The 22,934-nt window shown below is 46.8% G+C and overlaps 1 protein-coding gene across 1 annotated transcript in view; it reads left to right on the top strand.

Moving 5' to 3' along the window:
- Nucleotides 1-21,068, top strand: part of LOC138580287 (uncharacterized) — a 206,748-nt gene extending 185,680 nt beyond the window's left edge. Inside the window, exon 10 of the mRNA XM_069650700.1 lies at nucleotides 16,239-21,068. Coding sequence (XP_069506801.1) covers nucleotides 16,239-16,900 — 662 coding nt within the window. The 3' untranslated portion in view covers nucleotides 16,901-21,068. The remainder of the gene's footprint in view (nucleotides 1-16,238) is intronic.
- Nucleotides 21,069-22,934: the final 1,866 nt, after the last annotated feature.

Below are 22,934 nucleotides of genomic sequence, written 5' to 3'. Positions count from 1 at the left end.
AGAGTGCAGCTACTTAGTCATGCAGGGTAGAGCGCAGTTTCTTAGCCATCAGGGTAGAGCACTGCTTCTTAGTCATGCAGGCTAGAGCGCTGGTACTTAGTCATGCGGGGTAGAGCGCAGCTTCTTACTTATGCAGGGTAGAGCGCAGCTTCTTAGTCATGCAGGCTAGAGCGCTGCTTCTTAGTCATGCGGGGTAGAGCGCAGCTTCTTACTTATGCAGGGTAAAGCGCAGCTTCTTAGTCATGCAGGCTAGAGCGCTGCTTCTTAGTCATGCAGGGTGAAACACAGCTTCTTAGTCATGCAGGCAAGAGCGCTGCTTCTTAGTCATGCAGGCTAGAGCGCTGCTTCTTAGTCATGCAGGGTAGAACAGAGCTTCTTAGTCATGCAGGCAAGAGCGCTGCTTCTTAGTCATGCAGGGTAGAGCACAGCTTCTTAATCATGCATGGTACAGTGCAGCTTCTTAGTCATGCGGGTTAGAGCGCAGCTTCTTAGTCATGCGGGGTAGAGTGCAGGTTCTTACTTATGCAAGGTAGAGTGCAGCTTCTTAGTCATGCAGGGTAGATCGCAGCTTCTTAGTCATGCAGGTAGAGCACAGCTTCTTAGTCATGCAGGGTAGAGTGCAGCTTCTTAGTCATGCCGGGTAGGGCGCAGCTTCTTAATCATGCAGGCTAGAGCGCTGCTTCTTAGTCATGCGGAGTAGAGCGCAACTTCTTACTTATGTAGGGTACAGCGCAGCTTCTTAGTCATGCAGGCTAGAGCGCTGCTTCTTAGTCATGCAGGGTAGAACACAGCTTCTTAGTCATGCAGGCAAGAGCGCTGCTTCTTAGTCATGCAGGGTAGAGCGCAGCTTCTTAGTCATGCAGGGCAGAGTGCAGCTTCTTAGTCATGCAGGGTAGAGTGCAGCTACTTAGTCATGCAGGGTAGAGCGCAGTTTCTTAGCCATCAGGATAGAGCACTGCTTCTTAGTCATGCAGGCTAGAGCGCTGCTTCTTAGTCATGCGGGGTAGAGCGCAGCTTCTTACTTATGCAGGGTAAAGCGCAGCTTCTTAGTCATGCAGGCTAGAGCGCTGCTTCTTAGTCATGCAGGGTAGAACACAGCTTCTTAGTCATGCAGGCAAGAGCGCTGCTTCTTAGTCATGCAGGGTAAAGCACAGCTTCTTAATCATGCAGGATACAATGCAGCTTCTTAGTCATGCGGGTTAGAGCGCAGCTTCTTAGTCATGCGGGGTAGAGTGCAGGTTCTTAGTCATGCAGGGTAGAGCGCAGCTTCTTACTTATGCAAGGTAGAGTGCAGCTTCTTAGTCATGCAGGGTAGATCTCAGCTTCTTAGTCATGCAGGTAGAGCGCAGCTTCTTAGTCATGCAGGGTAGAGTGCAGCTTCTTAGTCATGTCGGGTAAGGCGCAGCTTTTTAGTCATGCAGGGTAGAGCGCAGCTTCTTAGTCATGCAGGGTTGAGCGCAGCTTGTTAGTCATGCAGGGTAGAGCACAGCTTCTTAGTCACGCGGGGTAGAGCGCAGCTTCTTAGTCATGCAGGGTAGAGCGCAGCTTGTTAGTCATGCAGGGTAGAGCGCAGCTTCTTAGTCATGAGACGTAGAGCGCAGCGTCTTAGTCATGCGGGGTAGAGCACAGCTTCTTAATCATTCAGGGTAGAGCGCAGCTTGTTAGTCATGCAGGGTAGAGCACAGCTTCTTAGTCATGCGGGGTAGAGCACAGCTTCTTAGTCATGCAGGGTTGAGCGCAGCTTGTTAGTCATGCAGGGTAGAGCACAGCTTCTTAGTCACGCGGGGTAGAGCGCAGCTTCTTAGTCATGCAGGGTAGAGCGCAGCTTGTTAGTCATGCAGGGTAGAGCAGAGCTTCTTAGTCATGCAGGGTAGAGCGCAGCTTCTTAGTCATGCAGGGCAGAGCGCAGCTTCTTACTTATGCATGGTAGAGCGCAGCTGCTTAGTCATGTGGGGTAGAGTGCAGCTTCTTACTTATGCGGGGTAGAGTGCAGCTTCTTAGTCATGAGGGGTAGAGCGCAGCTTCTTAGTCATGCGGGGTAGAGCACAGCTTCTTAGTCATGCAGGGTAGAGCGCAGCTTGTAAGTCATGCAGGGTAGAGTGCAGCTTCTTAGTCATGCGGGGTAGAGCGCAGCTTCTTAGTCATGCAAGGTAGAGCGCAGCGTCTTAGGCATGCAGGGCAGAGCACAGCTTCTTACTTATGCAGGGTTGAGCGCAGCTTCTTAGTCATGCGGGGTAGAGTGCAGCTTCTTACTTATGCAGGGTAGAGCACAGCTTCTTAGTCATGCAGGGTAGAGCGCAGCTTCTTAGTCATGCAGGCTAGAGCGCTGCTTCTTAGTCATCCGGGGTAGAGTGCAGCTTCTTACTTATGGAGGGTAGAGCGCAGCTTCTTAGTCATGCAGGCTAGAGCGCTGCTTCTTAGACATGCGGGGTAGAGCGCAACTTCTTACTTATGCAGGGTAGACCGCAGCTTCTTAGTCATGCAGGCTAGAGCGCTGCTTCTTAGTCATGCAGGGTAGAACACAGCTTCTTAGTCATGCAGGCAAGAGTGCTGCTTCTTAGTAATGCAGGGTAGAGCGCAGCTTCTTAGTCATGCAGGTCAGAGTGCAGCTTCTTAGTCATGCAGAGTAGAGTGCAGCTACTTAGTCATGCAGGGTAGAGCGCAGTTTCTTAGCCATCAGGGTAATGCACTGCTTCTTAGTCATGCAGGCTAGAGCGCTGCTTCTTAGTCATGCAGGGTAGAGTGCAGCTTCTTACTTATGCAGGGTAGAGCGCAGCTTCTTAGTCATGCAGGATAGAGCGCTGCTTCTTAGTCATGCGGGGTAGAGCGCAGCTTCTTACTTATGCAGGGTAGAGTGCAGCTTCTTAGTCATGCAGGGTAGAACACAGCTTCTTAGTCCTGCAGGCAAGAGCGCTGCTTCTTAGTCATGCAGGGTAGAGCGCAGCTTCATAGTCATGCAGTGTAGAGTGCAGCTTCTTAGTCATGCGGGGTAGAGCGCAGCTTCTTAGTCATGCGGGGTAGAGTGCAGGTTCTTAGTCATGCAGGATAGAGCGCAGCTTCTTACTTATGCAAGGCAGAGTGCAGCTTCTTAGTCATGCAGGGTAGAGCGCAGCTTCTTAGTCATGCAGGGTTGCGTGCAGCTTGTTAGTCATGCAGGGTAGAGCGCAGCTTCTTAGTGATGCGGGGTAGAGCGCAGCTTGTTAGTCATGCAGGGTAGAGCACAGCATTTTAATCATGCGGTGTAAAGCGCAGCTTCTTAGTCATGCCGGGTAGAGCGCAGCTTCTTAGTCATGCAGGCTAGAGCGCAGCTTGTTAGTCTTGCAGGGTAGAGCGCAGCTTGTTAGTCATGCGGGGTAGAGCGCAGCTTATTACTTATGCAGGGTAGAGCGCAGCTTCTTAGTCATGCATGGTAGAGTGCAGCTTCTTAGTCATGCAGGGTAGAGCGCAGCTTCTTAGTCATGCAGGGTAGAGCGCAGCGTCTTACTTATGCAGGGTAGAGTGCAGCTTCTAAGTCATGCAGGGTAGAGTGCAGCTTCTTACTTATGCAAGGTAGAGTGCAGCTTCTTAGTCACGCAGGGTAGAGTGCAGCTTCTTAGTCATGCAGGGTAGAGTGCAGATTCTTAGTCATGCAGGGTAGAGCACATTTTCTTACTCATGCAGGTAGAGTGCAGCTACTTAGTCATGCGGGATAGAGCTCAGCTTGTTAGTCATGCAGGGTAGAGTGCAGCTTCTTAGTCATGCAGGGTAGAGTGCAGCTTCTTATGCAAGGTAGAGGGCAGCTTCTTAGTCATGCAGGGTAGAGTGCAGCTTCTTAGTCATGCGGGATAGAGCGCAGCTTGTTAGTCATGCAGGGTAGAGTGCAGCTTCTTAGTCATGCAGGGTAGAGTGCAGCTTCTTATGCAAGGTAGAGGGCAGCTTCTTAGTCATGCAGGGTAGAGCGCAGTTTCTTAGTCATGCAGAGTAGAGTGCAGCTACTTAGTCATGCAGGGTACAGCACAGCTTCTTAGTAATGCAGGGTAGAGTGCAGCTTCTTAGTCATGCAGGGTTGAGTGCAGCTTCTTAGTCATGCAGGGTAGAGCACAGCTTCTTAGTCATGCGGGATAGAGTGCAGCTTCTTAGTCATGCGGGATAGAGTGCAGCTTCTTAGTCATGCAGAGTAGAGTGCAGCTTCTTAGTCATGCAGGGTAGAGTGCAACTTCTTACTTATGCAGGGTAGAGTGCAGCTTCTTAATCATGCAGAGCAGAGTGTAGCTACTTAGTCATGCAGGGCAGAGTGCAGCTTCTTAGTCATGCAGGGGAGAGTGCAGCTTCTTAGTCATGCAGAGTAGAGTGCAGCTACTTAGTCATGCAGGGTACAGCACAGCTTCTTAGTAATGCAGGGTAGAGTGCAGCTTCTTAGTCATGCAGGGTAGAGCACAGCTTCTTAGTCATGCAGGGGGGAGTGCAGCTTCTTAGTCATGCAGGGTAGAGCGCAGCTTCTTAGTCATGCAGGGTAGAGTGCAGCTTCTTATGCAAGGTAGAGGGCAGCTTCTTAGTCATGCAGGGTAGAGTGCAGCTTCTTAGTCATGCGGGATAGAGCGCAGCTTGTTAGTCATGCAGGGTAGAGTGCAGCTTCTTAGTCATGCAGGGTAGAGTGCAGCTTCTTAGTCATGCAGGGTAGAGTGCAGCTTCTTACTTATGCAAGGTAGAGGGCAGCTTCTTAGTCATGCAGGGTAGAGTGCAGCTTCTTACTTATGCAAGGTAGAGGGCAGCTTCTTAGTCATGCAGGGTAGAGTGCAGCTTCTTACTTATGCAAAGTAGAGGGCAGCTTCTTAATCATGCAGAGCAGAGTGTATCTACTTAGTCATGCAGGGCAGAGTGCAGCTTCTTAGTCATGCAGGGGAGAGTGCAGCTTCTTAGTCATGCAGGGTAGAGCACAGCTTCTTAGTCATGCAGGGGGGAGTGCAGCTTCTTAGTCATGCAGGGTAGAGCGCAGCTTCTTAGTCATGCAGGGGGGAGGGGAGTTGCCGCCGTCTATAATATAGTCTTCGAGGGCCTCACTTGACCATGGATCCTGGTGGTAATGTTTTTCAGTATCCACGGATTTCAGGGGCCAACTTGTGAGGGTCCCTTCCTTTTAACTGAGACGCTTCTTACGATGATTGGCCTTTTTGCGCTACTTCTTGCTTTTTGGGATGACCGTAGTTTCCGCTTCTTCAGCCGCTGTAGCTTCCTCGCCAGTCACGGCAGGCAGATGGGCTAACTGCGGCCTTTACTCTCTCCCTGCGAGACGCCTGCCACCCGGCATCACCCCTTGCTGTAGCTGCGGTGGCAAGTAATGCTGTTGCTGACTTCATGGACTCTGCCAGAGGGTAAGATGATGACTTCCTCGTTTGCTGGCTGCGCAGTTGGTCTGACACTGTCCCGCACGCATCCATCGGGCACAGTCTTCACCTTTGGCCCAGGGCCTTGTGTTATATCATTTAACTTAAAAGTCCACTCGCTGTATCCTTTGGCCCCGAGTATTGAAGTCTGCATGTATTTTTCCACGTAATTCCAATAAGATTTTAACCTCAGACTGCAGCGAGCCCCGTGATGCAGTAGACATGCTTGAGCGCTCCATCACCGAGGAATCATGAGTTCATTACTGTTCGCAATGAAGAGGTCAGGGGTAAACGCTAGGCTGTTATCCAACTCTTTCACTGTCTCGATATTTTGTCCTTCATCCTCCTCGTGTTGCAATGGTTGTGTACCCTTCCAGTCTCATTCTGGAGGGAGCAGCAACGTTCTAAAGGATAGTTATTGTCTATCTTTGTTTCATGGGCGGTGTTGTTGTGCATGGCCTGGGACGGGCCTGCACATATGGAATCCTAGTGCTGGCCATTTGATCTGCGCCCTATTAATAATGTTATACACTTTGGGGATCCTGATGGGTTTTCGGGATATCCCTCAGTATTCATGAGGGAAGATGTGCGTACATTTAGAACCATTGGATGCAAATGTATCTCGTGAATATTAATGAGCGGTATCCTGAAAACCCGGCATGGACCCGGCCCGAGGCCTGGAGTTGGACAACCCCAGCAGGTAGATGTTTCGATTCAGTCCTGTTTCACATGGCAGCAGGTCACAATCGCGAATGGCAAAAAGTAACAAAAGGGTTATTGCTTAATCTGTAGGAAGTTTTTGCCACTTGTTCCTAAGGCTACAAAGTAGTTGCAAAACCAGCAGTACATTTTTTAAAGCAGATATTTAAAAAAAAAGCCTTGGAAAAGCCAAGGGACAGAATATAAAGACTTTGTAAGTGCCGCATCAGGAAGTCTTTTTTGCTATGTCTAGTATTAGTGTTATGTGTATTCAAGCACTGGCTTGCAGACTTTGTGTAGCTTTTCACATAACAACTGGGTACACACTAGTATTTACCACAATCATTCCTATAATGTAACATTCATTTAAGAAGTGCAAACTCCAAAACTGTTGGCTTTGCCAGTGCTTGTTGAACTTTGGAACCTGGACCTCAGTCCCATGTAAAAGGAGAGGGGGTGGGGCATGATGCCTTTAAAAAGGTCTTTGCATTCGTTTTACCAGTGGACTTTAGTATGCTATTTGATTTTTGATGGCATAGATGGCATACAGGTGTTACAGCCAGTTTGACATTTCCAGCTGAGGTTTTTCTGGGACCAGAGTAAGCAGAGTTGGTAACGTGCTCAACCACTGCGCTGTAAAGGAATGGTGTACATGTGATTCTGCTGTTCATTGATTTATACTTGAATGCTATAAATCTGATCCTTTTTAGGTCACCTACTGGGCTCAGACCTTGCAATATACTTAGTTACAAAGTGCAGGAGGACGCCTTTGTTGGGTGCCACTATTACCAGGTCATCTACATATAGTAGGCGCTTTACTTTTGAGGCGCGCTTTACTTCTGAGGCCTTGGATGTCAAGCAGCGCCAGACCTGGGGCCTAGGATTCCGCTGGAGGTAACTTAAATAAATATTTAGCAGAGATGAGCTGAGCTTGCACTATTGCCTCACTCCTTGTCCCTGTTGGAATTGTGATTGTAATAGTTTTTTTTTTTTTTACAACGTGCTTAATACCGAGGCCGGGATTTGAACTTGTGTTGCTAGACGTTGTTTTGCCCCTGAGCTATCCTCCCGGCCTAGAAGGTTCCAGGTGAAGCTTCCCCTTGCAGCTGATTGCGTTGTACACAGGCTTTCAGTCTACCATATGTGCATCGTTCCCCACTATCCCCCATTACAGTCTGGATAGTAGATGGAATCCAATACTTGTCTTTGCATATTTGCTGATCTGCGCGTGCGCGCTGAAGCCTTGGTCCTTGGTTCAGGGTTTTGACAGGAACACTTCCTGACTCTTTTGTAAAATGCTGCAGGTAATGAGTACATTGATTCTGTACTGTTTGGGACAGAACGCTTCTGGAATGTTCGCTGGAGTTCGCTGGGGTTCCTGATTAATCAGATTCCGCTGCCACCTGATAGAGTTGGTGGGCTCTTCACATGTATTTTTTGTATTTTTTTGTATTTTTTTAATATTTGTATCGCGCATGGATCAGAGGTGGTGACATACAATGAATAAAGCATCAGACACCAGGGTAACGATTAGTTGAAAACAACTTAGTGGTGATTGGAGAGCCAGTTTTTTAAGTTGGCTTTGAAGGAGAGGAAGGAAGGATCTTGTTTGAGCACCGTGGGAAGGGAGTTCCAGTGTTTGGCTGCTCACCGAAAGGCCCCTCCAGCAGTTTTGAGATTGAACCTTGGTGTTACTAGGTTAAGGTGGAGAGCAGATCTATTAATGCGAGTGGGTTTGTGCAGGCAGATTTTGTCTGCCAGATATCTCGGGGCTGAATTTGTGAGGCATTTGAAGGTGATGGCTAGAGTGCGTGGTCTGATTCTATCACGGATGGGCAGCCAGTTGGCATTCTTTCTACGGGAGGAAATGTGACAGGATCTGGGTTTACCGAGTGCGGCTCTTAGGGAATTGTTTTGAAGTACTTGAAGTCTGTTTAGATTCTGTTCAGTCGTACCAAGGAATAATGTGTTGCATTAATCCATTTTGGAATGGGCAAGTGCTCTAGCTAACGTTAGGCAACTGCTTGTGGAGAGGAATGGTTTGCAACTGTAGATCAATTTGTTAGTGTAGGCCGTGGAAGCTGCAACACTGTTGACCTGTCTTTTAAGTGAGAGGGTTGAGTCAAGAAAGACCCATAGAGTTTTTATCTCTTTGGAGACGTTGATCCTGTTACCGTCAATGACAAAAGATGAGTATCTGGATTCAAGTTTGTTTAGGCGTGCCTGAGTTCCCACGATCATTAACTCTGTCTTGTCGTCATTGAGGCAAAGACTATTGGTAGTCATCCAGGCTTGGATTTCGCTGTAGATGTTGTTTACCAGTTTTGAGTCATGATCGTAGCAGCCAGTGAGGGGGATGACGACTTGGGTGTCGTCAGCGTAGTTTGTATAGGAGACACCCAGCTTATCTAGGTGGTCGAAGAGTAGCTTAGTAAAAATATTGTATAGTGTGGGCGACACACAGGATCCTTGTGGGACACCACACAGTATTGGAGTAGGATTGGCAGAGGCAGAAGGGGTGAAGACTCTAGTAGTCTGGTTGGAGAGGAATGATTTAATCCAGTCGGATGCATTGGTGGAGAATGCCGCCGCTGTTTCAAGGTGATTGGTGAGAATTTGGTGATCGACAAGGTTGAAAACAGCGGAAAGATCTAATAGCAGGAGGACTGCTAGCTTGCCGTTATCCTTTGCCTCGTCCATTTGGATCTTGATATCCAGCAGTGCAGTCTCCGTACCGTGTTTAGGTCTGAAACCCGATTGCCTGAGACCTAGGAGTTGGTTGTCCTCCAGATGCTTCTGGATTTGCAAGTAGGCCAACCGAACCAGGATTTTTAGTAGGAACGGGACGGTAGTGATGGGCCTGTAATTGGTGGGGACATTAGGGTCGAGGTTGTTTTTTTTAAAATAGTGGTATGACCCAAGCTTCCTTATGGTTGTTGGGTACATGGTTGGAAGAGAATGATGCATTTATTAAAGAGGAGATGAATGGGGCTCGGGTTTTAGCTCCCTCTTTAATGATGGTAGCTCGGCAAATGTCGCCTTGGCAGTGGGAGGGTTTTAGACTTTTTATGATGTCTTCAACTTCTTTAGGAGTCACATATGAGAAAGAGCATGGGGCGCATGTTTGTGGTTTTGGTGACAGGTCAGGGGGCGTAAGCAGGCTGGTGGAGAGGCTTGCTTTTTTTGCTCTGATCTTGTCTTGGAGTTGGGTGATTTTATCTGCCAGGGCTTTCTGGATTTTTGAGCACCATTCTGCATTTTTGATTCACTCTTGTGAAGGTGGTACAGGGGTTTCAAGCACTTTTAAGATACTAAAGAGTTATTTAGTGCAGGATATGGCATTTTGGATTCTGGAATTGTAAGTTTCTTTTTTTGCGGAAATGATGGCTGCTTTGTAGGTAGAGGCAGTAGTGTTGAAGGCCAATTTGTTGATGGGAGTTGGAGATTTACGCCATGATGATTCAGCTGATCTTTCGGTGGTTCTAAGGTGTTTCAGTTCTGGTATGAACCATTTATTGAGGTGTGCTAAGGGTTTGGCTTTCTTGAGTTTTAACGGGGCAGTAGAGTCTAGTGACAACTTAAGAGTATTGTTGAAGAGGTCTACCAGGTTGGCGGGGTCAAGCTAGCTGATTTTTGACTCATTGAGGATGTCACCAATGAGAGGTTGGAGGTTATCAATGGTGATGTTGTGGCAATTTCTGGAGAGTGTGGGGGAAGCAATTGCTACTTTAGGTGGGGAGGGGCCCGGTATAGTGAATAGTATGAGGTGGTGGTTCGACCAGGCTACTGGTTCGTTTTGGGTAATAGCAACTGAGCAATTGAGGTAAGAAACCCAATCTAGGGTTCGCCTTTGGCGTGTGCGGGAGATGAGATTTTGTGTGTAAATCCCAGGTTAGATATGGCGTTGTCCACTGCTGTAGCGAGATGGTCATTAGGGTCGTGGAGACCAAGGTTCAGATCGCCAAGGAGAATTGTTTGAGGGCCCAATTTAGTGTACGTGGAGAGGAGATTGAGGATATCGTCCTCAAAGGAGGATGAGGGGCCGGGAGGTCGATAGATGAGGTGCAAGAGTATAGTTTGGGTGGGTGAGAGATTGAGTTTCACTGACAAGAGCTCAGCGGAGGAGAGGCTGGAGTGGGAGATGGGTCTGAGGGAGAGGTGAGTTTTGGCGATGAATGCAAGTCCACCGCCTTTCCCTGACAATCTGTCCGCTCTGATAATGGTGTAACCCTCTGGTAGTGCTATAGAGAGTGCCGGGCCTGCTGCCTGGTGTAGCCAGGTTTCAGTAACAGCCAAGAAGTCTAAGCTATTTGTGATAATGAGTTCTGCAATCGCTGAGGCGTGGGAGGCGTGGGAGTCGGAAGCCCAGAGGGCAGTATAATGATCGCGACTTTTAATTTTGGTCTGAGATATTCGAAAGCATCGCGTTTAGTATTTGATCTGTGACTCAGGGAGCCTTTGTTTGTAAAGGCATTCTTTTAATTCCTTGATGGTATACTTTGGAGCCCTGCCCTCTCGAAGGCGGGGGGTGTGTGCATTGTAACACCAGGGGATTTTCTCTGATCGGCCGCTATGCACCCAAACAGTGCACCTCCCCATCAGTGATTGAAGCCTGTGCAACCAGTTCCAAGTGCCAGAAGTGTTCTCGTTTTTCACCAGGTATCTACATGATACGACATGGCAGATGGGGGCTGTCAATGGCAGCTGTGAAACCTGCGTCTTAGAATCCAACGACCTTAAGGTTTACCTGGTGAGGCCTCATGGCGCTATTGAAGATGTAACATTGAGAAGGTTCTAAGATAATCAGAAGGGGTTCAATGGTAAAAAAGTGTGGAGATGCTTCCTAAAGGTTAATCATTTGGATTTTTCTTTCAGTAAAAGCGGAAGGGAGTTCCACTGTTTGGCAGCCTACCCCCTAAAGGAGCAACCTCCCAGTCTCCCTTTTTTGTAAGGTGGAAGAATAACCCTTGCCTCTGATGGCACACTTGCCATGTAAGATGGGGGGTTTAGGTCAGCACTCGATACAAGGCAACACGGCTCTTTCGCTTATCAAAATCTGCTATTTTTAGGGTTTAGAAATCATAATGATATTCAAAGAGTCATCTGTAAGGGTAACACAGAGATGAAGCGAGGGACCTTGCGGTCAGGCTTTCTAGGCTGCCCAGGGTTCCTCTAGGGTTAAAACCAGCACCGTTGCATGTTCACTGTGTTCGGAGACAGCTGTCTGTGGTCAGGACTGCCTGGAGACTCCATTGGTGTAGGCTGTTGAGGGGACCTGTAGGGTTGCCATCTCATGTCCCAACTCTGATCGCGGTACATGTTATGTCATGTATGAAGCTTTTATACTGCACCATTTCACCCTGTATTAGTCTCCAAGGGCCTGGGCTTCTCCAGAGGTTGGCCATTGTGCCCTGTAATTGACAGACTACTCACCCTGATTTCACAGTGTGCCTGCCTCAAACTCGAAAGGAAATAGTTCCCTGCAGGGGGAGGGGTGGGAAAACAGGGATGGAGGTCAATATAAAGAAACAACAAGAGACTCAAAGAGAGAGTGAGAGAAAGAGGTACAGAGACAGCCAAGAGATCAAACAAGAGAGGGAAAGAATGAAAGATATACAAATAGACCCCCAATGAAAGGAAAGTGAGAGACAGGCGAGCACGACCAAAGGAGAAGACCAAGAGAAAGAGAGTGAGTGTGAGAGTTTGTGTGAGAGTGAGACAGACTACCAGAGTGAGGGAAAATGAAAGGGGGGTAGGTCAATAGAGAGTGAGGGTAAGAGAGTGAGAGTAGGAGACAGCGAGAGACACGTGCATTTTGAAGGGGAGGCAACGACATGTTCTGTTAAGGCACCGAGTGTAAGAGACAACTCAAGAGTGCTGGAGTGAAGAAGTGATCTACAGAGAGTGGACAGAAGAAGTGGTAAAATATAGGACTCTGATCAAAAGAAGATTGAGAAACAGAGAAGCAGAGACAGAGCTTGAAAGCAAAAGAGAGAAAGTGCATGAAGCAGCGAGAAGGGCGAACAAAGAGAGTTTACTTCCAAGAGACCTTTAATAAGCGACAGTCACAAGAAATCCCCAGGTGAAGAAAGGTAAAAGAGAAACACTGACTGACAGAGAGCCCCAGAGCATGGAAAGGAATCCCAGATAGAGAACATGTGGAAGACACACGAACTCTGACCTTGTGCAATGGAGACGCAGAGACAGAGCACGGCAGGGACGTCACCTCACCGAAAGGCCAGGGGTAGCGGAAGTGACATCACATGACCCTTGACCTCTGATGACATCAAAGGAAGTGATGTCATTTGACCCCACCCCGCATTGATATCACGGGAAGCAATGGAACATGACCTTTCACCCTTTGAGAAAAATAGGAAGTGGCATCGCAAAGCATTGTTCAATAAGAAAAAAATATGTTTAGGATATCACTATAATGTGATATACATTTCATACAAGAGTGATCGCCATATCTATTGTTAAGATCAGTGTGTATAGGCCCATATTACCAAATTAGGTGTCCATGACCAAATGATAATGATGTGCTATTATATAGCACTTACGCTTAAGCGCTTTATATAGAACAAATATACATACAATAACACCCGACCTGTGTTGGAACTCATTTATCGGCCTCAGAAGGATGAAAGGCTGAGTTCAGGTGTTTAAGAACAGACTAAATCAGTGACTCACCCCCTGAAGTGTGATTGAATTAAACCCTTAATGTGTCTAGAAATTATTGTATAGAATTCCAGAAAGACACAATATTTGCTATTCCTATTCTTTCTTATTTAGGGTCACTGCTCGAAGTGTTAGAATTGTGCAACCCCTGTTGTTGTTTATTTTTTTATTTTTTAAGAGGCCCGAACAAGAAAGCCAGCCACTCCAGAAGCAAAGAGCCACATGGCACTGTCCGCTGCCATGGAGTTTGCCTTTTAAAAAAAAACACTTTTAAAATTTTATTTTTATTTTTTAGGGGTAGCAAGGGAGACCTCAGGGGTCGCAGTTGTGACCACCGGTGACCCCTAAATGATGTCCCTGGAGCAAGAGCGAGATAAGGAAGGAAACGTGGGGAAAGGGAACAGATAAAACGCTCGCTGAAAAGTAAGGATTCAAAGCGAGAGTCGCCGAAAGGGAAATCGTAAAGGGAAGACCAAACTGAGGTCGAGAACTGATGAACAGGAAGCAGAAGCTGCTTTTTCCATGAGAGGTTTTAGGCCATCTGCCAAATTACAGAAAATGTGCACCGGTGCAAGTGCAATTGTTTCTGGTATTAGCACCAGATCAGTCCATGGACCTCATTACGACCCTGGCGGAAATCGTGGTGCAATATGCACCATGGAGCACGGCGGAAAGCTGCCGATAGCGCCATGGGGCTTGGCGGATTTACCGCCCCATTCCGACCTTGGCGGGGCGGTAAATCCCCAATCCCCATTTTACCCTTCCCCATTCCCATTTTTGCCCCATAGGGTATAATGGGAGTGGGGAAGGCGTTAATTACGCCACCGTAAAATACGGTGGCGTAATTAACAACAAGGTCCCGTAGCGCCATGGATTTCTCCGCCCGGAAAAACCAGGCGGAAAACGCTCCATGGCGCTACGGGAACTCGTAGTAGGGCGGACGGGTCCGCCGCGAATACCGCTGGCGTAAACCCACTCCGCCAGGGTCGTAATGAGGCCCAATGTATTGTTTCGATGTAGGGCTAGTTTTCCGAACTACTAATACGGGACAGTATTATCTCTCAGGCAAGCATTCCCACGGTGCCAAAATGCACTGAAAAAATCTGTTTATTGCTCTATGACAATATTGTCTCCAGTGCTAATACCATGCAAAATTGCACTTGCATTAAAGTTTCTGTAGTGAGGCCACGCGGGATGGCATGAAGAAGCCTTTGTGGCATGTGACTCCTGTGTTTGTTCTGGAGGCCTCAAGAATTCCTTTGCATGTGCAAGCGCTGGACAGGAAAGGACACAGCGCTTCAGGAAACCATATCACACGGGTGCATGTTGCCATGCACGACCTGAAATCTTTCTGTTGAGTCATGCTCAAGCGTGAAACAACCACCAAGTGGAGTCCTGTTGCGCACCCAAGGAATCCTTCACTACTATGCAACAGTGGCATTGACAGAGTGCGGCATGAGGAGTGAGACCCGCCCTCATTTCCTTCATACAGAACCTGCCATTCTGGACACAGTACAACTGTGCTCCGATATGTTCCGGACTTCATATTTTTGAGGAACCGCAAATGTTATGAATGTTATGCAAAGCACCAGTAACAGGCTGCCTACCTGTGTAAATAAATGACTGCAAGCATGTGACTACTTCACATTGGCTCACCTGGACTGTGTCTAAGTCTTTAAAGTGGTACAACCCAGTATATAGGAATTTCCATGGCCTAATGATAAGTGTGATATAATCAAGCAATCTTGGATATTACACTGCCTCTTATTGCATTCTGGTACTTGTAGGCTCCATGTAATCTAATCCGGTATTCATGCAAATGTTTTTCGGTCAAATTACCGCGGGCAATTTGCACACGGGCAAACATACCCAAACCTTACATCATGTTCTCTAAGACCTGACGTTGTTTGCATATACCGTTATGGTTGCCCGCGGTAATTTGACCGAAAAACATTTGCATGAATACCGAATTAGAATGTATGTGTATTTTATGCGTGTAATCCAATTGCAACTGCAAAATGAAAGTGTTTTCCTGCACACAATTTCAAACACATATACATAAATAGGTGCAATTATATTACACACATAAATCATTATTCCTATTTCTGTCCCCCCGCCTCCATTGGTAAGGATGTTGGGGACACCCCTGCAACCCCCTTTTGACCTACCCATATGAAAATGAGGAGAGGGGGACACCCCTGCAACCCCCGCACCTCATGTTCAGGTAAGCAGGTAACTGGAATTAGCCTATTTGACCTAAAACGAAAAAGGTCAGTTTGGATCAGATACAAAAAAAGGTCAATTTGATCTATTAGAAAAAGGTCCATTTGGTCATTAGGTCAAATGTTTTAGGTCAAATAAGCTAATACCTGATATAAGACCGCCACCTCAATGCATGGTTATGATATAGCCGTGTAAGTGAAGAAGTTGCACTGACAAAAGGAATGTGGTTCATCTGCATGGCTATAGAATGTGCACACTCAGCAGTTTTTTTTTCACGCAGGTTATTGCTGTGTGGCAGCAGAGGTGCATACATTTCTGGTGCATAAATCTAGCTAGCAAGCAACAGAGCACCACGCAAAAAGGGGAAGAATACAGAGCGACAAGGACCGGGGAAGCTGGGCCCAGAGTCACATGTGTGTACATTTCCCTGGTTCTTTCGGGGAGCTGTGTGCATATCTTTATGTTGTGGCAGGGTCCTTTCTGCCTTTCATCCTTACACAGTCAATGAAATGAGTGCTATGCAGTTGGGCAGAAGTAACAGTTCTGCGTTAAAATCGCGAAAATAAACTAACCAGGAAGAAAATCATTAATTTTATTTAGTCGAATTCTCCTGAAATAATTCATATTTTTTCATTTTTATAATTGTTTTATGGCAGGGGAGACCCCCTGAAGCCCACTTCCCACATCGCCCCACCTTAATGTATACCCTTACCCCACCCCCTATATATTTATTTAAAACATTGGGGTAAATCCTGCCAATATTAGATCAATTTGTTATTTCCGGCCTCGTTCTTTTTGTTTTTGCTTTTTGGGGGGAATACCAGTAGTAACGTCGGTTATTTCCAATGCAATGAGGAGAGCACATAAAAGTTCCAACTTTGGCCTGTTTGAAGGAGTGTGCACAGAAAGCAGTCTAGTTAGATGAAGAAATGTCCCTTAGTCTATGTGGACCCCAGTCGGCCATGGCCCATGTGGATATGCTGCAGCCCCACCTTGCAGTGGCATTCTGCTACACCACTACTAAGGGCCAACAGCACATGCGCAGTAGAAACTTTGTGCCACAGCGCGCAGCATCCACAGCACCGCTCCAGATTGCTGTGCACCTGTGCTCTTCTTTCTTTACTAGGAATTAGAGTGTTTCTTCAGAAGGATGAATGGCATATGTATGAGGATTCTGCTGTGAGCTACATAGCACAGAGGACGCTAAGTTTTATATTTGCCAGGCGTTTGATTTTATCAGTATAAGAAACAAAGTCTTCTTTCTCTCTCCTTCAGGGCCTCTTCACATCTACAGTCCAGGAACGGTGTACGTTGGTTACATGAACAGCGTCCAGCAGGTGGCATCCTGTGCACCACCTCCTTCGCCAACAGGGACCCTTCCAGTACTAGAGGTCAAAGAGGAAGGCCTCCAACACCCCAGACAGGAGGAAAGCCAGCGGAGAGAGAAGCACAGTCCCACCGGCGTGGAGTCTCAGTATTGTGGTGCCTGCACCCCGCAGCAGGAGATCAATGATTGTGGCCAGTGGAGTGTTCCTACCCCACACATTGGTTTGAGTAGAGTGGGGTACCTGGGAGATCCCCTCCCGCAACAAGAGGAGACTGGATCAGAGTCTCTGGGAACCCCCGTATCCCAGCAGGAGAGGAACCCATGTGGATATGGGGGGGTTCCTGAACCCCTGCACAACCAGACTGGGTTAGAGTCCCTCGGGGTCCTTTTAGCCCATCAGGAAAGGAGTGCATGTAGATTTTGTGGAGTTCCTGAATGCCCTCAGGAAGAGAGTGCGCCTGTGTCACGGGGGGTCCCTGCTCCTCAGCTGGCGCGCAGCGTCCCAGAATTCTTTGTGGATCTAAGATCCCAGCCTCGTGCATCGCCATCTTTGTGTGCTACTGAATTCCATAAAGAGGTGTGCAAGTGTGGGGAGAGGACACCCATCTGATGAGGGTACGAATGTCTGGGGAGCCCCACAAACAGAATCCATCCAGGTATATGTGTGTATGTGTGGGATTTATAAAGCATAAACCTTGCTGGGAAGCAACAGAGTGGGTACATTGTGGGCACAACCACGTTGTTAAATGTCGAGTTCAGGGATACCAGCAGAAACTGAAATGGGAATGTGCAGCAAGGTGGGAATTGGATGAGGGTGAGGAGGGTTGAGTGGAGCAATCAGGGAATGGAAGGATATTCTGTAATGAGTAGGTTCTTCAGGTCCAGCTTGATGTCTGCGACGGCGGGGAAACGAGCTCCAGAGACAGGGTGAACAGAAGCAAAAGGCCATTTTCCTAGTTCCTTCTTGCAGCTCCTTGCATCCAGTCTTGTGAGGTTGTGGCTTCTGGTGGTCTGCTAGCTTCTGGAGATGGTGGTTTCTTTTGGTCAGGTAGAGTGATGCTTTGGTTGGAACTGCTATGTAGGTGATGCAGGCTGCCTTGAACATGATGCATGCTTGAGGGAGTAGCCCGTGCAATTCCTTGAGTACGGGTTGAACTTTCTTAATCCTCCAATGAGGCGCTCAGAAGCATGCTGGATTGCTTGCGTGCTGGATTGCTTTCAGGGAGGCTAAGGTGGCATCTGGAACTCCTACAAAATTGGGCTTTGCCTGTTACCTATATGGGAGATGACCATGGCTTGGAGGACTGTTGTTGGGATGAATCGCTTGACTTTGCAAAGGAGGGTGAGTTGGTACCATGCGGTTTTGTACTTCTTGGGGGATATGTGTTTCGTCCGAGAGACTACACTTGATGATAAAGTCAAGAGATTTTGCACTGGGTTAGAGTTGAGACGTGAATTTCTAGAGATTCATGTCAGTTACCTAATTCTGGGCTTTAGTCAATTAACTGTGTTAATGTACTTCAAAAAGTGTCCTAAGGATGCACATTCAGTGCTTTAAGTGGGCCGGGGCCTGCCGGGGCCCCCGGTCCCACCACGCCATGACAGGACGCATTATCCCGCCACGGCCGCAGCCGCGACGGGAGATGCGCCCGCCAGTGTAACGTTAGGCAAGTGGACAGAAGTGCCAGCCAGCCACAGCGTCGCTGAGGCTGGCTGGCACTTCTGTCAGTCACTGTAACTTCCCTGATGACCCCCCATCTGAGGGGTCATCAGGGAAGTTACAGTTCCTTTGTTGGCCATTGCCAGGTCACTGACCCTCTGTGAACCTGCAGGCTCCATGATTTAATATGTAGATTAAATCACGGAGCCCGCGGGTTCCCAGAGGGTGAAAGACGCCTTGGGCTCTGTGATCTCTGCTCAGAGCAGCGATCACTGAGCCCGAGGTGCCTGTCTCCTTTGGCAAATCTTTATAAAAGATGCCTTGAAATGTGTACGTTTCAAGCCATCTTTTATAAACGTAGAAATATTTCTACGTTTATAACAGACGGCTTGAAACGTACACAATTCAAGCCATCTTTTATAAAGCTTTGTCGACGGACAAAACCACCTTGGGTTTTGTCCGTCCTCAAGGCTTTATAAAAGATGGCTTGTACGTTTCAAGCCATCTTTTATGAACATAGAAATATGTTACAAATGTCTATGTTTATAAAAGGTGGCTTGAAAAGTACACAAACCGTAGTAAGGTAAGCACACAAGTGTGCGCAACTTTCTATGGTTTGTACACTTTCAAGCCACCTTTTATAAACATAGAAATATGTAACATTGCAATGTTTATAAAAGAAGGCTTGAAAAATACACAAACCATACTAGTACGCATACAAATATATAAATGCTCTACTAGATTTATATATTTGTTTGCGCACCCTACTATGTTTTGTGCACTTTTAGGCCACGCCCACAGCGGATGCCACGCCCCCAAATGAGGGCCCCCCCTCAATTTCTTACCCCACTTAAAGCACTGTGCACATTGATGCAATGGTTGGCTTGTGTATACAGTGCCTGCCCTGTGTGAGGTTGGGCTTCTCCACAGCAATATATTGCTTTACTTAAAATGTCACTGTGGATAACTACAACATCTACGTACTGTAATGATAGGTCTTATTATCCCTCAATTCAATTGTACTCAAATGATTGACCTCCAAAGAGTGAAGGGCAAGCATGTAATGTGCAGATTTCAACTTTCAATTACTGGCTGCCCCCTGACTCATGCGAGTGCTTTACACAGTATAAGGACGGCAAGGCCATACCAATGACAGTAGGCGCTATACAAATGCCATATAACATAGATCACATGCCTATTGTAAGGCTGGCGTGTGTATGAATCAGATGCCCATTTTAAAGACACAGGATAATGATTGTTTATAAATAGAGCCTAGGCACATCATAGGTGTGTCTTGTATGAATAGAACATGCCCAGTGTAAGCACAGCTTGTAAAACAGGCTTAGTCTAAAGAGACTAACACACAGTGTTATATCCGCACAATTGTGCGTAGCAGCACAAAGACTGTATTGTATAGTCTGTTCAGTATTTTATAATAGGACCATATTGGGTTTAATTTGTGTTAGCACAATATTAGCAAGATACTTGTCACTGTTTACACAGTGAAACCAAATTGGAGATCGAATAATACACAGTTATATGTGTCTCTATATCAAAAAGCATCTTTGTATTTCAAAGTTCAGAAGTGGTTTTTGGTTCAGAGTCAAGAAAATAACTGTATCTACAGTAGCCAACACGTGTTTCAACCCTTACTGTCTTTATCAAGGCTGGTAGCGACAGTAAATATTTAAATACATGAACAATTATTGGAATTAAAATGATGTATCAGTTGCATACTAAAGACGTCAATATCGCCAATGTAATAATTGGTTTGAACGAAAAATGTATCCTGAGGAAAACAATAATTGAAAGCATTGGGGAGAGAACATAGGGGGGGGGGAATACGTTAGTTTAATGATTAAGAACAGTAATTGTCATGTTCTGATACGCAAAGCAAGTATCTTTGTGATTAGAGGAGTGTCTTACCAAATTGAAATATTCTTCTGATAAGAGATAGCACTACTTCCACTCAATGCTAAATATCATTTTTGTCCCCTTTTCTCTCTCTCTCTTAATGATAGAGTCCAAATCAACAGAATCAAGTAACACACACTTGGAAACAAATATTGTAATAATTGGTAATGTAACTCTGTTGATCAATTTGTGACAATGTATGCGAAGAAATGATTCACCTATATTTTATCAAAAGATCAAATGTTATGAAGCAATAGGTCTTCTTGGGTTGAGGACAATTCTATTGGATTTAACTCTTGGTGCATGGGAACCTAGTTCAGAGGATCAAGTGAGTAGGAAACATGGTCACTATCTAGTTTGAAGAAAACGTCTTAAATTACATGACTCCCCTACATGACTGCCCTAGATAAGTTGAAATATTTTGATTATCATGGAGCAACACATTCATGTATTGAAGATAAATATGCAGGTGATCTTTATGTCATTATTCTTATGGTTTTACAGGACTGGATATTTCTAAAAATGTAAGCAAATTGAAGAAATAATAAGGGATAGATTGTGCTTTCCATTTCATGTAATGATTCCCATGTAGTGGAATGCAAAGACATTTTTCTGATATAGAGACACATATTGTGTATTATTGATTCTACAATTTGGCACGACTTTGCAAATAAAGAAGATCTTCTGATATGCATTTGTCCATGTTATATGCCAACACAAATTAAACACAATGTGGTCATATTATAAAACACTGAACAGACTATGAAATACCATCAGTTGATGCTACGCCTGATTGTGCTAATAAAACTCTGTGTATTAGTATGTTTGTTGGAGTTAGGGACATAACCATCCACCTATTTTTAGCACACACTGCAAACAGCAACATATATTGGACTCATAGCAATACAGATTGGCACAGTTTTTAGTCTACGGACATCTCAAAATTAGAAAGAGGACTGTTTAAAGCAAAGGCACAGAATATGGACGGTTTTTATGTAGCGTAAGATCACAGTTTAAGGTCAGCTTTTAGGACAGGCACAGTATAAGGTCTGCCTGTGTATAAAAGCACATGCACATAATACGGATGGCTTGTATATAGAGCATGTGCTAGTGAGGACCTTTCGATATGTCATTAGATCTGTTTATATGTAGAACACATGCACATTTTGAGGATGACTTGTAATAAAGGCACAATAGGAGGGCAGTTTGTAGCAATTTATTTATTTATTTGCATTTGTATCGCGCAACTTGCAGCCCAGGGGCATCGAGGCGCTGTTACAGGAATATGTAAGAGGTTTGACATACAGGTTCAAGTGCCATTAGGCTTCTTAGTTAGTTACAAATTACATGACACAGTAAAAGGACCATCAGTATACAGAACACGATGTATATCAATAGGAAAGACCCCTATACTCAACTGGGAATGTGGATGGGAACTATTTAACCATCTAACAAGAGAGACACTAGTGTAAGCTGATAAAGATAATTACAGTATCAAAAAGTAAAAACGTATTTCATCATTCCTCAAATCAGAAATATGGCAAATACAAGAAAATGGCCAAGTAAAATACAATGGCCCTCATTACGACCCTGGCGGAAAGTGACTGACCGGACCGCCACAGCGTAAATAGCGTTTCCGCCATTGCACGAAGGAGCAAAGTGCGGCCCATTCCGACCCATCGGGCATGAGCACCACGCCATGGCGGAAGTGCAAAGTCCGCGATGGCGGAAATGACCCCAAAACGGCCCACACCGCCGCCGTACGGCGCCCTAGGTGCAATACCGCCACCCCTCTTAGCGGTCACCGCAGTGTGCGCCTACCGGAAAGTACGGTGACCGGAAATATACGGAAACGGAAGCTAAAACATGGGCCCGGAACGGGAAACATCCCGCCGTACACCTATAAAACCACTAAAACCACACAACCACTAAAATCACTACCCTAAAACACACCCCAACCCGTCATCCACCCTAGCGAAACCAAGAAAAAATGGGAAAAGTAGCGAAGAAAGCGTGCGACCGCAAGCGGCAGGTCCACTTCTCCCGTGAGGAACTCACCGTGCTAACAGAGACCCTCCAGGAGAATGCTGCCGTCGTCTTCTCCACGCAAATGACCAGAACGGCACTTGCAAACAAGAAGGCCATATGGGCTCTGGTGGCACAGCGGGTAAGTGCGGTGGGGACCGCACCCCGCAACCCACAGCAATGCCGCAAGCGATGGGACGACCTGCGGATACGCGTCCGCAGCATACTCTCTGCCAACCGCAACATTGCCACAGCCACCGGGGGAGGTCCCGAATCACCCATCAAGTTGACCCCCTGGGAAGAAATCTGTGCCTCCACCATCGGAATGGAGAGCATAGAGGGAGTCGGAGGGATGGAGAAAGGAGTGCAGACATCCGAAGATTCAGGTAGGTGGGCCAAATAAAACAATGCCAAATCCACACAGTCCATCCATGTGAAGTACCATGCGTCCACATAGTGCAACAGAAACACATGTCCAGGAGAACGTCCACACACATCGGCCTGATAGCGCACGTTAAAACCCACAATAAATACATAAATAATTAAAAACCCCTAAAACACGCACTACACGTGCAGCAGGCACACCCTAACTGCAGGCTGCCAAACAACTGCACCCTCACTCCACACACAAATGAAAGCACCTCCAAGGCCCGACCCAAATCACCCTCAGGTACCACCCCAATGCATGTGATACAATGCCATTCCAATTCCCACAGACCCATCAATAACCCTCGCCCTCCTTTACTCCACCACAGGGTCCGATCCAAACGACGAGCTTCAGGACACCCCTACCAGCACACCTGCAAAGAGGGCCAAGACCAACGGCCAGAGACCCTCCACCTCAGCTGCACGCATCAAGACACGGCAGCAGCACAAATCAGGTGGCAGCACAGAGGAGGGAACATCAACAGGCACCCCAGCAGCCAGCATGCCCACACCACCACCACCACAGGTCCCCCCAATGGATGCCACAGAAGGCACTGCCTCTGGTGGCAGCAGCACCATAGGTGACACCCCATTGATGGCAGCATGCTCGGACACAGAA

The sequence above is a fragment of the Ambystoma mexicanum genome, chromosome 3p (assembly GCF_040938575.1).
Source record: "Ambystoma mexicanum isolate Mex_15411 chromosome 3p, UKY_AmexF1_1, whole genome shotgun sequence".
NCBI lineage: Eukaryota > Metazoa > Chordata > Amphibia > Caudata > Ambystomatidae > Ambystoma > Ambystoma mexicanum.
This window is presented reverse-complemented; position numbering and strand designations above follow the sequence as displayed.